We start from the raw sequence: 15,824 nt of genomic DNA, 5'->3' as shown, positions 1-15,824 counted from the left end.
AAAGGATCAATGCAATTAAGATCAGCAGTGATCGCAAAACAGCGTTCATGTGCTATATCGAAGATGGAAAAGCTATTAATAATATGGGTAGAAAATCAGATTCAGAAGGGAGTGCCCCTGAATCTAATGGCCATTCAAACAAAAGCAAGAAATATATATGAAAATATTAAGGATAAGTATAGTGAACACCAAGCCAAGTTCATGGCAGGCAACAGGTAGTTTTATAGGTTCATACATCGTGCTGGTTTCCAAAACATTAACGTATGCAGTGAAGTCACCAGTGGCAATTCTGCAGCTGCAGAGAAATTTTAAAAAAAGATGTGTAGGAAGAAACCTCTCTAAATTTCCACAGCCCTTAATTTCTGTAGCAGCGTGCTTATCAGCTGTAGAGTTAATTCTTGCAACGATGCTCAAAAGGTACAACTTGCTGACCTGTCTCCTCTCTCTTCGTAATTTTGAAATATTTGTAATTTTGTACATTTTGTAATTTTTCCTGCACATGAGATAAAAAATTAAATAATTCTATTTACGTGTTCATCAAACATTTCTTTCAATCAAATTCAGTGCTCTTAGTTGCAAGTGCTGCATGAGCATTTAGGGAAATTCTGACTTAAGTAGAGTTCTGTGGAAAGCAACCCTCTACATAAGTTGGGGAGTGGCTGTAATTACCAATTTCAAAGTTCATATAGGCTCCACACTCTCCAGGGTGTTTTACCAAGAGGAACCAATTCCACAGGGATCCATGAGGGTCATTGAAAGGCAACTGCAAAATGGACTGCACATGAAATGTGGAAAACATGGAGGGTGTAGTATTTCAAATTTTTTTTGGAACCAGTAGATTTAGACATAGGTGTTTGAAAATTATTCATTGTACTAAATTTTTTTACAAAACTATTTCATTCAAATGAGACTTGCAAAACACCAACAATAAGTGAAATTTGCTGTGATCTACAAATATTTCTACATTTTAGATGGAACAACAGAAAATCCAATTTTCTTGTTCTATATAAAATTTAAAAATTTAAAGAAAATTCACACTATGAAAAATTATGGAAAAGATATTTTAAATTTAAAAAAATTAAAATGCAGAGAAATAAAATATTTTTTATTATTAATTTTGTTTTTACTAAGTAAGTTGTTTCATTTCATTCATATTTAAATTCTTATTTGCTCTTTTTTCTCCCTCTCTTTAGTACAAAGCCCCTGATTATTTTCCTGCAGCATTTCCCAGTCTGCCCCTTCCACCTAGTCATCGGAGTGCTATAATTAATGCATTTGTTTATGTTCACCAAACCCTTCATAAGGCTAATACAAGATTAGCAAAAAGAGGAGGACGTATTACAACTATCACTCCACGACACTTCTTGGATTTCATTAACCACTATGTATGTATTATACTAATTTTTGTCATTATCACAGCTGAAATTAAATGAATACAAATAGTATCTTAATATTATGAATTGGAACTTACAAAAATAACATGTCAAAAAACATTTATTTACCATATTTTCCCATGTATAAGACACACCTTAATTTTGGGGCCGAAATTTTGAAAAAAAAATGTATTACATAAATTTATTGAACTCAAGTTTTATTCATCATAAAATTAATACAACTCCTCATCTGTGTCTGATGACGAGTCACTGTCTTCATATATTGTCTCGTCCTCAGTTCCATCTATGGCATTTGAAATGCCACACTTCTTAAATGACTGGACAACAATCTCAATCTTGATATTATCCCAGGACCTTTTCACCCAGGTACAAACTTCTCCTATAGTTGTTTCTTCACTCTTCCTGCTGGTGTAAAATTGTCCCCAGAAGACTTCATCCATTGGTTCCATTCGTCTCTCATAGCAGCTTTGAAGGGTTTGTTAATGCTGACATCAAGTGGTTGGAGCTTGGGTGTCAAGCCTCCAGGTATGACAGCAAGTTTTGTTTTTTGCTCTGCAGCAATCTTCTTTGTTTTTTGTTATGTGTGCCCCGAACTGATCAAGCACCAATAGGGCAGATTTGTGTAAGAGCCCACCTGGTCTCCTGCTCCAAACTTTTTCAAACCAGATCTTCATCCCATCCTGATCCATCCGACCCTTGTCATGAACGTGGACAATCACTCCTCAAGGAATGTCTTCTTTTGGCATTGTTTTGCATTTGAAAATCAGCGGTTCCGTTGGCACAACAAGCTAGAAGAACTGTATAATGGCTCCTTCATGTCCACTTGTCTTCACAGTTACAGTTTTCACCCCCTTCTTATCAACGGTTCTGTTACTTCGGACATCAAATTGAAAGGGGACTTCGTCCAAATTCAAACTGATGTGTTCAACGATCGCCAGTATGGATTCCGTTAGTGTCGATCCACTGGTGATATTCTGGCTTATGTTACCCATTTATGGACTAATTCAGTGGAAAGGTTCGATGAAACACAAGTAGTTGCTCTTGACATCTCAAAGGCTTTTGATCGTGTTTGGCATAAAGTTCTTCTAAACAAGCTTCCATCTTATGGTTTGCTAACTGTTTTTAGTAATTGGTTATCCAGTTTTCTCTCTGATTGCTCACTGAGGGTGATAGTAGATGGCTCTCTGTCTTCTAACTTCTCCACTAATGCTAGTGTCCCCCAAGGTTCAGTTCTTTCCCCCACTCTTTTCCTCTTGTATATTAATAACCTTCTTCCATTGACTGGAAATCCTATCCATAGTTTTGCCGATGATAGCACATTCCATTCCACTTTCCATTTTGAGAAACCTCCAGCTCAATCAGCTTCAACTTCTCGAAAATCTGCTACCAATTCCTTAAATGCCGATCTTCACGTAATTCTCTAGTGGGGCAAAGACAACTTAGTTGATTTCAACCCTTCTAAAACTCAGTGTTGTCGTATATCTCGCAAAAAGGATTCTTCTGCTCCTATGCTTATCTTTAATGACACTCCGATTTCTAGGCAAAATGATATATCTCTTTTGGGGATTACCCTGACTTCTAATCTCTCTTGGCACAAGCACATTACAAATATTGCTTCCTCTGCATCTAAAAAACTTGGTTTTCTCTTTCGCTCTCGGCGTTACTTTTCTTCCAAACAGCTGCTCACTCTGTATAAATCGCAAATCCACCCTGCCATGGAGTATTGTTCCCACATCTGGGGTGGTGCCCCCAAAACCTCTCTCAGGCTTCTTGATTCCATTCAGAAGAGGGCAGTTAGGTTAATTAATGATTCATCTCTAACAGTGTCTCTCCACTCGCTTTCTCATAGCGTACTGTTTCTGCTGCATGCCTCTTCTACAGATACTTTCATGGGCACTGTTCTTCTGAATTGGCTTCTATAATTCCCACTCTCTCTTTCAAAACAGTCCGAACACGTGCCGCCACCAGCCAACATCCATTTACTGTCCAACTTCAAACCCACAGAACCAACTTTTCATCTTCCTCATTTATTCATTCAACTGCCGTTTTCTGGAACAACCTTCCTTCGTACGTATTTTCTGAAACTTACACTCTACAGAAGTTCAAGTCCAATGTCAACCAATATCTTCTTTTGTCTTCTCAACCTCCAACCCAAGCATGGTACTAAGTACTATAGGTTCTAATACCTCATGTTTGGGGTTTGCATAAAAAAAAAAAAAAAAAAAAAAAAAAAAAATTCCACAAAAATCACTTGTTTATCCTCATCAGTGTCAAAAAAATCTAGATTTAACAAACTAGAGAAATAATGTAGCATTTGCCTTTTGCCCAATGGCAGTACACAAAGAAAGTGAATAAGAACTGACTTTAATGAGGAAACAATAGTTTCAGAGTTGAAGTCACTGATTTTGTGTGTGAGAGAGAGAGAGAGAGAGAGCCTGGTTTGTTGCCCATTGGAATATTGTAGGCTGTCTCTTCTTAGATTCCTGGAAGGTTTGCTTTGATGTTAACATCTGTTCTGTGAAAGTAAGCAGTATATAGGGCTGTGGGTTCTAAGCATTTCCATGGGCAAGCAGTTATTTTTCTCTTGCTCTCTTTCTCTCCCGTTATGGTTTTTTTTTTTGTTTTTAAGCACTCTGGATACAGTCCAGAAATAGGGAAATCATCTTCTTCTTTAATTATAATTAATTCTTTTAATTTTGCAAACTCCCGTTCGTAGTTACCAAGTCGCACTACTTCTATATCCTCATTACAGGAATGACAATGTGAAAATGTTAATGTTTCTGTTGCTGGAAGGAACTGAAATGGAAAATTAAGTTCCTCCATCATAAGGACCTTTTGGCTCAAAAATGAGCAACAGCTTACTTAGTGTAAGTTTTAAAAAAGAGAGAGAGAGAGAGAGAGAGAGAGAGAGAGAGAGACATCAACCTGTATGCTGATGATTTTGCCATATCATCTCATTTGCAAAATATGCATCTAATTGAAAGATAGCATCAGGTACCATAAATAGACTTGTTTTTGGGCTAAAAATAATGGCTGTTAACCCTCTTCAACATAAAACAATAAACTATCCATTTTTTTCACTGAACATAATTTACTTCTGAACCCAAGCTTGCAGCTTTATTCTTATCGACTTGTGTTCCAACATAGTATTAGATTTCTTGATCTAATACTTGATAAAAATTTAATTTTATAAAGCATATTCAACATGGCACGAAACAACTCTATAAGAATTAAGCCTACTAAAGACAGTCTCTGCCATGCCATTGGGTGTAGATCATTATATGTGCTATATTCCTGTGCTGTTTATTAATTTCATCTGAGCTTCTGTACTGCTGTCTATGCCTCAGACAGAAAACATACTAAAGAGTCTTGATGAAAAGTTTCACATGATCAAGACCATTGGAGTAAATGGGAATTAAACTCCACATGGGGAACAAAATTTTTAAATCAACTAGATGACTGTTATTTGTATCAACATGTCAGGGAAAGTACTAGAGAAAAGAATATCCTAGACCTCATCATCACACATGAATCAAATGACATAACAGGGCTGACAGTAGAGGAACCAATAGCAGGAAGTGATCACGGAATTCTACGGTGGATGATGACGAGAGAGGTAGCAGAAGTAAAAGGCAAAGGAATGGGTTTTAACATTCAGTAAAGGAAATTATGATGCCTTAAGGTACTACATGGCCTCTACACTGGGTAGATATCGTGCAGAAAATGAATACATTTGAACTGTGGTATGCATTTTAAACATTAATCACAGATGCTTTGAATGCTTATATACCATTAAAAAAAAATACTCCACGAGGTGGGTTCCAAGTTGGATGAATAGTGAAGTTGCCACATTACTTGAGCAGAAAAAGGTGGCATGGAAAGGTTTACAGAGCAATAAAAAGTACTGAAGCCTATAACAGCTACAAGGTGATCTGTAATAGAGCCACAGAAAAGGTTCGACAGGCAAAGGCAGTTTATGAGAAATCACTAGCAAACAGAGCAGGGGGGGGGATAAAGAATTCTTCACATATATAAATACCAAGAAGAGCAGGACAAACCAGATTGGACCTTTACGTAAGGGAAAGGGGATAGTATTAAATACACCAGCTGCCATTGCAGATGAACTCAACAGTAATTTTGCATCGATATTTACAAATGAAAAACCTTTTGTGGCAATGGGAAATTGTGCGAGTGAAGTTGAAAAATATGTAATTAATGATATTGAAATTTCGCAAGATTATTTAATGAAAAAACTTTCGAGTCTACAGACCAGTAAGGCTCCTGGAGTTGATGGAATATACCCAATAATCTTAAGGGAGGCAGCAAGCGAGTGCATTGAACCATTGAGGCTAATTATGCGAGCATCACTAGACTCTGGGGAGATTCCCTTGGATTGGAAAAGTGCAAATGTATCTCCCATACGTAAGGGGTGGCTCTACAAGTGAAGTTGGAAATTATCGACCTGTCATCTGACTTCAGTAGTAGGGAAAATCATGGAGGCAATGATCACGGGTGGAATTCAGGATCATTTGGATCGAATTGAAATTCTCAAGGATACTCAGCATGGTTTTGTAAAGGGAAAATCATGTTTAACAAATCTGGTTCGCTATTTCGAAAGGGTCACTCACGAGCTGGATTTAGGGAATAATTTCGACATTGTTTATATTGATTTCAGCAAAGCTTTTGACTCAGTCTCACATAAGCGGTTGCTTTATAAGCTGGAACAGGTTGGAATCACTGGGAAAATCCTTAGATGGATATCAGGATGGCTTCAGGGCAGGAGGCAGAGGGTTGTGATAAATGGCTATTCCTCAGATTGGATTGATGTAAGAAGTGGGGTTCCCCAAGGATCAGTATTCAGATCACTGTTGTTTTTAATTTTCATAAACGACATTGATGAAGGGATAGAGGGCGTGATGTCTAAATTTGCAGATGTTAAAATTGGTAGAATAGTTAATGATCACTGTCAAGCTGAGCTTCGTCAGAGAGACCTAGATAGACTTCATGAATGGTCAGAAAAATGGCAGCTATGCTTTAATCCAACAAAGTGTAAGGTATTACACCTGGGAAACAGTAATCCCAAAATAACTTATTCACTTGGTGGAGTTCAACTAAAACCAGTACTGGAGGAAAGGGACTTGGGTGTTACGATACGGTCAGACATGAAATTCTCTGAGCATTGTAAACAGGTTGCAAGGAAGGCCCATGGTGTCCTATCGATGATCTATCAAACTTTTGCAAGTAGAGATAGGGACGTGATAATCCCATTATATAAGGCTTATGTTAGACCACACTTGGAATACTGTGTTCAAATATGGAGACCGCACCTAAAGAAAGACATGGAGCTTCTTGAAAGGGTGCAAAGACTGGTAACTCGCTCGGTGAGATCGGCAAAAGGGTGTCCTTATGAAGAAAGACTTTGAATGTGTGGGTTGCAGAGTTTGGAAACTAGACACCTTAGAAGAGATTTGATTGAGGTGTTAAGGCTCTGAGAGGCATCAGTAAAATGAATGAGGACGAAATTTTCAAGATTATATATGATGCTAGAACTAGGGGACATAAATTCATGTACAGGGGGGGGAAATGTTTAGATTGGACTGCAGGAAGTTTTATTTTAGCCAGCGAGTTATAAATTACTGGAATAAGTTGCCTTCATGGGTGGTAGAGGTCGACAGTTTGGGGAAATTCAAAGGTAATCTGGATAGTACTTTCGGGTAAGGGAAGTGCATGGGATGATAGGTTTAATTTCCTTTTTTTTATTAATTAATATTATTTATTTATTTTTTTGTTTTTATCATTGTTTTGTTTGGATTTTTTTTTTTTTTTTTGGCTGGTGCAGCATAAGCCATAGGCTTTCTTGCACCATGCGGCCATTAGTAATACTAAGACGCGTAATGCAATTCAAATCCGTATGAATTGCATTTGGAGCTTTTTATCAGTTCAGTGTTTATATGGATGCCCATGAATCTCCACTACAACCTAAACAACGTAATCTGTTAAATTATGTAACTAAAATCAGCTGTCTCCCAGATTATCCTATGGCATTAGGTTACAAAGCTTAAACGTGTTCTGGGAAGTAAATATGAATAGCATTCTCCAGATAGAAACATGCAAATACTCTATTTTATCAGTGTTATGGTAAGAAAATACCCTAATGTTGATATCCTTCCAAGTATCTAGATTAAGCAACTTCGTGTAAACAACTTTCTTCAGTGCTCCAATTTCACCCAAATATGCACCAATGTTTTCAAGGCAAAGTTGGTGCAGTTGTAGTTCTGTTAAATGCTATGATTTCCAAACAGCTCCCATTATAGTGCAGTTCTTATACTTCGTGAGAACCGGGAACTGTTTCCTGTTGTGGTGGAGATGGCCCAGATTTTAATATTATCAGCATAAGCAATGAGGAGCACTCGCATAAGCAGTAGAGGTGGAATTAAGGTGGAGGAAAGAAATGGAGAAAGCATACCACCCTGTGGAATTCCATTAGGTACTAATTTAATTATTAAGGCATCACTTTAATAGGAAGGTTCTGTGGAGGAGAGATTTTGAATGAAAAAGAGCAAATTCATTTGTATAATTTCTCTAAAAGGTACAGAAGCACTGACAGATGAAAAGCATGAAATGAAAAGATAAATTAAGGTAAACAGATGAAGTTGACCCCTGTGGTTTATAAGATTAGTGAAGGTGGAAAAGCTCTTCTTTCCATAATGAATGTGGGAGAGGGGGTTGGAAATTTTGACTTTAGATGAGGCATAATAGATCTTTGAAAAAATTTAAGGAGTGAGGAGGATGCAGTGATAGGCTACCAGTCTTTAAGAATGGGAAAGATAGAATAGTCATGCCTGAATGGAAGGAAAAAATTTTCAGTAAAGCATCAATTAAAACAGTGACTAATAATTGTAAAGTGTTAATGCCGGTAAGCTTAATAGCAAAGTTGAGGATTTCCAAGAATTGTTATTATTATAATTTTTTTTTTCTCTCTCTAAATAACCACTCTTTATACCATTTGGAAAATTGTAGTTATTTCCCTCATTTGTTTTTCTCTTCTAAAATAAATGTTACTGTTCATTTCATCATCCAATTTTCTTTTAAATTTAAAGATTCTTTTGGTTGTCAGTTCCATGTTATTAACCATTTTTTGAAAACTTTAAATCTTCAATTTTTATTTCAATATTTAATGCTTTCCATTTTTTATTTATTTGAAATGCTGTTTTCTTTTCTTGCACTCATCTGTTTACAGTATGAGTAGTTTGTGTGTGTGCGTACATATGTATATACACTATATATAAACTAACAGACAAAATATATTTTGGCTGATGCTATATAAGCTTGCTTTCTTGCATCATGTGCCTATGCTAATATCAAATAAAAATAGGCAACACTTGCTGCTCACAGAGAAACATGAATTGACATAATGCTGATGATGACAAAGAGTATTACATTGTGGCACTTGGGTTTGGTGTTTGTAGCTTAATTTTCATGCATATAATGGCAGACAAGTTGTCAATTATAGCGGCTGCTGTAGCCAAGGGATCAGTCATGCGGGTGCATAAGTACATGTGCTTTGAGTGACAGGGTTCAAGCCCATGACTGCTGAACACGGTGCTGTTTCTTGTATTCTGTCTATTTTGTGAACTCCTCTGACCGTTTGGCCGTCCTTTTTCTTTTAACCCTTGGCTTTTAGCCATGAAAGGTATTGTGTATGGCATATGCCTTTTGTGTTCAATAAAGAGTTATTCTTTATGCATGTAACCTGAACGTATGATGATGTATTATAAAGGGTAAGCTGTATATTGTTCCTGAACTTTGAATTCCAATTTAGAATTTCAAGTTTTCACACATTTTTATTTTGAAAACCGCTGTATTCAGTTGAATTAAACTGAATTTTTTTTTTTTCATAGGTAAAGCTCTTTAACGAAAAACAAGAAGAATTAGAGGAGCAGCAACTGCACCTAAATGTTGGCCTTCAGAAAATCCAGGAAACCGTGGAACAGGTAGAAGAGCTACAGAAATCATTGGCCTTGAAGAGTCAGGAACTTGAGGCTAAGAACCAAGCAGCCAATGCCAAACTTAAAGAAATGGTAATTATTCTGTTTTTAATTATAAACATTAAAACTGTCAATGAATAGTTCTTGACAGAGGGCTTACTGTTTACCAAATGTTACCATATTATCTTAGTTTTTTTTATTTTGTGTTTGTGTTAATGCTGTTGTGATTGGCATGGTGATATCTCCAAAAATTATAACTCATTATGCAACCATGTTTCAGTGGACCCATCTGCTTCTTCTCCTAGTAGTAAAAAGAAATGTGTGTATTTTCTCAAAATAATAATAATCAAGTCAAAATTCAACCATTTTTATGTTAATAGTAACTTGTGCTTTGGCTGAGAATAAGAATAATATTTTGTTTCAGTTTTTTTTATTTATTTATAAGAGAAGCCTTGAGAAAAGCAACTTTGTAATTTTAATGTAAATATTTAATTATTATCACTAAACTAGTAAATGCAGAGTCACAGTATTAACATTAAAAAAATTTAAAAATCAATTAACTTTTTAATTGAAATATTTTAAAAAAAGAATCCAATTTTATTTTCACAGTTTTTCTTATAGATATTTTAACTTTAAATTTCATCACTGGTATCAATAACTTGATTTTAGTTGGTGGTAGAATTTCTTCTGATGTTAGCATTACTGCAATAGCAATGTCACATCATCCCTAAATTCTCAAATATTCATATGTTCATTCAAATTCCCATCATATCACATTCAAGGCAATGTTTTTCAATGATATTCTCACCAATGCCATTAGTGCTATGCTGTTAAAATAAAAAAAATAATATTATGAAATGATATCTAAGGCATTCCACTTGGCCTTTTTTTTTTCTTTTTTTACCCTTTGCATTGGTATTAATCATATAAAATAATTTATTTTTTTTTGTGCATGGGACAAAATTGAACTTGTATATAGGAATTTTACAGTTTTACATTTTACATTTATCAGAATTTTACATTTATCAGAAGCACTTATTTGTCATAAAAAAAAGTTTTTTTTTTTTGTGAAAATTTTATCCAACTCTTGCAAATATTATATGCCCTGTCACAAGACTGTTTTGCTGTTTTAGCCAAAGACTTCTTGCAATCTGCTGTACTGCCCCCCCCTCCTAGTTACTTGATTGCAAACTAGTTTATACTAACTGTGTGTCTTCATAATTTATAATTGTCCCTTGTGTTTTTGTTCTCTGCCACTAGTCTCATCATTCATCTGACATCTGTTTAGGTCTCTGCCTCAAACAGTCTCTGACATCTGTTTAGGTCTCTGCCTTCACTAGCACAAAGAGAAAAAAAAAAAATTATTTCTTTCCATTTAACATTTATTTACATCAGTTGGTCCCATAAAAAGTAACCACCTTTGTGAAAGCAAAATCCCTTCTGTTTCCTTCCCTTCCCTTGTCAATAGTTTTACCTTTAATTAAATGAAACATCAATATATGATGTATCATTTAATTACTGCTGATAATCAGATCAAGGGTACTTTTTTTTTTGTCTCTCAACCATGTGTGTATAAAACAGTCAGCGAATAAAGAGTGGGTGACCAATCACAAGTTGTAGTCATTTTTTGGAAAGTCAGTCCCCAGTTAGAAACCATTCTAATTTACTGCCCACTTAATTTGACTATTTAATGGTTCATTTCATTCATCAGTCACTTGGCCTGTAACATACTCATACTCTCATTTTTGTTTTCCTCTCATTTGTCATACCAAACTGACTCAACATTGCACTTGCTACCCCATGAAAACCAAGCTGATTGTATTAGATTTTGTTTGATGGCCAGTACAATGTTGAGTCAAATTCAGCCTCCGCTATGTCCCAGTGGCACCATGTTTACGATATCCCTACAGTATCTGCATTTGATGACAAAACTAATGAAAACTTCAGATTCATCAAATTGATTTGTTATGCACATAGCATTAGTATGTAAAGTAGTATATATGTGCCTGTTGTTTTTTTTTTTTTTTTCACTCCTGCTATCCCTAATGCAACCATACATTTATATATTTGCTCAGGACCCTGACTAGCTTTGTAATCCCACAACTCCTGGTTTCCAGTTGTTGCATTCCCAATAGAAACAATGAAAAATCAATTCCATCCCTGCTTATAGATTTCATTAAATTATCAACCCCCTCAAAAAAAAAAAGTTCTACTTTTTTGACCGACCTAACACTTCCTTTAGCACTGGATATCCTTGCACCTTTTCTCTCATATTTTCCAATTTGAATACTTATTTGCCACTGAATTTTGCACTTGTATTTTAAACATGCAGTCCCACTAAGATGACTCCACAAACATGCAAAAGGAGGTCCACATAAAGTCCTGATTTGTAGAACTGCCAAAACATTTGGCACTTTTTCCTGCAGGCATTCCTTTACTTTCAGGTTTTTGCTTTGTTGTTCTAGCCTGAAGTATGATAATTTTAAATTAAGAATACCACACTAAATTATGCTTTACCCAGGGGCCCCAAGTGCCAAGTGAGTGATCTAGCGATTTACAAAGCGAATTTAAAAGCGTTTTCTATAGAGAAGTTGTTAAAGAGATTTCTAAAGTCTTTACTTTTAAAGTTTTTTTTTTTTCTGGCTCTATTTAAATAAAGAAGGAAGCCTCCTATAAGAAAGGAAAGATGCCTTTCTTTTGTATATATGAATAACTTTTCTAACACACTAACAAACTAACTTCTTATCACTTGGTCACTGGTGGCACCACTCCTGCCTCGACATGGCGGGGCCGGTAACCTGAGGGATAAATCAACCCTCGGGGCTAAAAGGAGCAGAAATGGAAACCAATGGATTTCCTCATCTAGAGCCCAAGAGCACTCAATGTGAAAACCTAGAAACAGACGATGACTTCACTACCTTTTGAAGAGAATGAAAAAAGACGCTGGCAGGTAGGAATCACCAGCCTTCCTGATTATCCATTCTCTCGGCACAACCTGTTAGCAAGCTCTCCCCCCATCATCATACAACGATGCCTGGCACATGCAGCAGCATCACCAGAAATGGTGAAATGTCTCCAATCCGGGGACTTACTAATAGAGACTTCTCTCCCAAGACACTGAACAATTATTAAGACTCACTACTTTAAGTGGAATACCAATTCAAACCACTCCACATAACACTCTGAATTTGTCCAAGGGAGTGATCACTGAGTGGGATCTATTGAAGAAGAAATAGTACAGGAACTAAAGGAACAAAATGTAACTCAAGCAAAAAGAATCATGATGCAAAAAGATAGTACCTTAATCCCAGCTCGTAACATAATTCTAACCTTCAATACACCCAATCTGGGCACCTCTGTAGCCAGGTGGGAAGGAGCACTTCAATCCCTTAAACTGGGATTCGAGCCCATCACCACCAAATACGGAGGATGCGGAAAGGTCAGGGAATGACCACTGCATATTCCCGGAGAAATATGGCCTTAGTTGCTAATGCTCCTAAAAACAAAATAACAAACAAACATCGAATCTACCAGCTTCAGTCAAAGCAGGTTATTTAAAATGCCAGAAATTTGGTCACTCCCAGTCAGAATGCAAGGTACAAACTCCGCAGTGTCCTAATTGCAGGGGCAACCATCCAGCATTCTCTGAAGAATGTGATCTCTGGAAGCTAGGGAAGAAAATACAAAAATACAAGACTGAAAATAGTCTCATATCAAGAAGCTAGAAAACAAATTAAACTAATCATGCCAAAAAGTTCTTATGCCTCGGCTATCCACTCTCACCAATCAGTAGCATGTCAGAAGGATCATTCTCTCCAGATAAACTGATTGCAGACTGGGCTCAGTCAGTTCTATTGACTCAGCTTACATCTAAGACAAAGACAGCAGATCAAAGTAACAATACACCTCTCATAGTTCCAATCCAAAACATAACCCAAGTAAAGTAACAGAAAAACTGCAAAAATCAGCTTCTATTGAGGTTAATCAACCCCCTCAACAGGGATGGATAATGATGATATGATCACCCAAGATCTTCTCGAATTACATGCAGATGGCGAAATGGAAGATAACAATGATTCAACACGCCCCAACTTTCCCAGAAAATAAAAATCTAAACTAGATCGTCAAAAATAACCCACTTATAAAAAGCAGCCAGATTCATCTCCCATTTATACATATCCAAATAATGGAACTGTAGAGGCCTTCATAGTAACATTGATGATATTCGTGAATTAAGTCAACACTACAGACCTCTTTCAATGTGCTTGCAGGAAATGAATTTGACACCTCAGATCTCAATCAAAATCAAAAATTATACTATGTTCAGACAAGACAGAGCTAGCACTAACAGTGCTCATAGAGTCAAGCATCCCCTCAAGATGCATCCCTTTACAAACTGCCTTAGAAGCTGTTGCCACTCACGTTGTAAATGGTATTACTCTGACAATGGTTTCAATCTGTCTTCCGCCAAATCATCAATATACTTTTCAGGAAATCAAAGATCTTGTTTTGTAGTTACTATCAACATTTGGTTTACTAGGAGACTTTAATGCTTACCATCCACTGTGGGGTTCCCTTATCTTAAACAGACGATGGAAGCTTATTGAAATGTTGATAGACGGGCAGAATTTAACTTTACTAATTACTGGCTCGCCCACGTATATCCATCTCCCTACAGGTTCAACATCTGCAAACATCTTTCCATTTGTACCCCAGTCCTTTTTCCAAGTATAGATTGGGTAACTCTGAGTGATCCTTATAGCAGCAACCATTATCCGACAATCTGCAAAATTCTAACATCCTGTTCCTTCTCAACAGAAAATCCAATTAAATGGAAATTTTCAAGGGCTGACTGGACCAAATACTGTGTGTGTGTGTGTGTGTGTGTGTGTGTGTGTGTGTGTGTGTGTGTGTGGTCCAGAACACTCATGTGACAACTATATCATTCAGTCCTGTTCCATCAACAGTGTTACTGAGCACATCACAAATCAAATTCTAACAGCCACATCCGCTGCCATTCCTCAATATCAAGTAAGATATACAGGGAAAAAAAAAATACTGGTGGAATGAAGACTGCAACCATGTGAAAAAATAGAAAAACAAAGCGTGGAACCTTTTCTGCAAACATCCAACCACCTCCAATCTTATTAATTATAAATGTCTTAGAGCAACAGCTCATTACATCAGACATAAAGCAAAAAAAGAAAATTGGATTAAATTCGCCTCATCAGTAAATAAAAATACCGATATCAGATTAATCTGGAGAAAAATAAAATGTTTCAACAGTAAATTCCCTCCTTTATCCACCCCACTACTGAACTGGAATGAGCAGGAGCGTTCTACTCCTACAGAAATACAAATGCACTGGGGATCATATTTTCTCAGTTGTCCTCTTCTATCGCCTATGGTCAAACATTTCAAAAATTTAAAACAGTTGCAGAGAAATCCAAATTAAGTTTCACTGACAATTCTGCCTTACCTTATAATCAACCATTTACCAGCTTGAGCTACAGCAATCTCTTAACAACTCAAGAAACAGTGCTGCTGGCCCTGATGGGATATATTATGTAATGCTCCAAAATTTGGATAAAAGTTCGCTCTCCTTGCTGCTCATATTTTTCAATCAAATTTTTTCCGAACATACCTTCCCTAGTTCCTGGCATCATTCTTATGTACTAGCAATTGCAAAGCCCGATAAAGATCATTCTGTACTGCCAAATTACAGGCCGATATTCCTTACCAGCTGTCTCAGCAAAACCCTTGAGAAAATGCCACATCGCCATCTCACTTGGTTCCTGGAATCCCACAACTTGATTAACAACAACCAATTTGGATTCTAGAAAAAACTATCTTCATTGGATCTCATGATCAAAACCAAGACAAACATTAGAAATGCTTTCATCAAGAAGGAACATCTCGTCATGGTCTGTCTTGACATTGAGAAAGCCTTTGACACTACATGGCGTTTCGGCATCTTAAAAGATATACATTCCCTTGGCCTGAGAGGTAATTTACCATACTTTATCCAAATTTTTCTTCAACAGAGATCCTTTCAATTTCGTTACTGGGGAACCATCTCTAAGATCTTTACCCAAGAAGAAGGAATTCCACAAGGGTCTGTTCTCAGTGCCACTTTGTTTGCAATGAGAATGAACCATATAATTGAACCCATTCCGAAAACTGTGGATTCCTACCTTTTCACAGATCTCTCTATTTCTTCTCATTCTCAAAACAAGTATTACATTGAACGCCAACTACAAATATCAATTAATCGGATCCTAACGTGGATGACACAAAATGGTTATAGACTATCCAGCTAGAAATCTACTGCCATTCACTTCTGTACCAGATGCAATATGCATTCTGAACCCGAGCTCCACTTGAATAACCATCCTCTTCCCATAGCTAATAGTATTCATCTACTAGGATTATTTTTTGACAC

General features: G+C 36.5%; 1 protein-coding gene across 2 annotated transcripts in view; it reads left to right on the top strand.

Moving 5' to 3' along the window:
* Dhc64C (dynein heavy chain, cytoplasmic) overlaps nt 1-15,824 on the top strand; it is a 1,460,071-nt gene that overhangs the window by 886,261 nt on the left and 557,986 nt on the right. For both annotated transcript variants that reach the window (XM_090376486.1, XM_090376487.1), the window contains exons 58-59: nt 1,194-1,385; nt 9,296-9,475. In XM_090376486.1, the coding sequence (XP_090232612.1) occupies nt 1,194-1,385; nt 9,296-9,475 (372 nt within the window). The remainder of the gene's footprint in view (nt 1-1,193; nt 1,386-9,295; nt 9,476-15,824) is intronic.

Source organism: Mastigoproctus giganteus, chromosome 6 (genome assembly GCF_048544385.1).
Source record: "Mastigoproctus giganteus isolate SK-2022 chromosome 6, ASM4854438v1, whole genome shotgun sequence".
NCBI lineage: Eukaryota > Metazoa > Arthropoda > Arachnida > Uropygi > Thelyphonidae > Mastigoproctus > Mastigoproctus giganteus.
The sequence above is the reverse complement of the archived record's forward strand: the minus strand, read 5'-3'. Positions and strand labels throughout refer to the sequence as shown.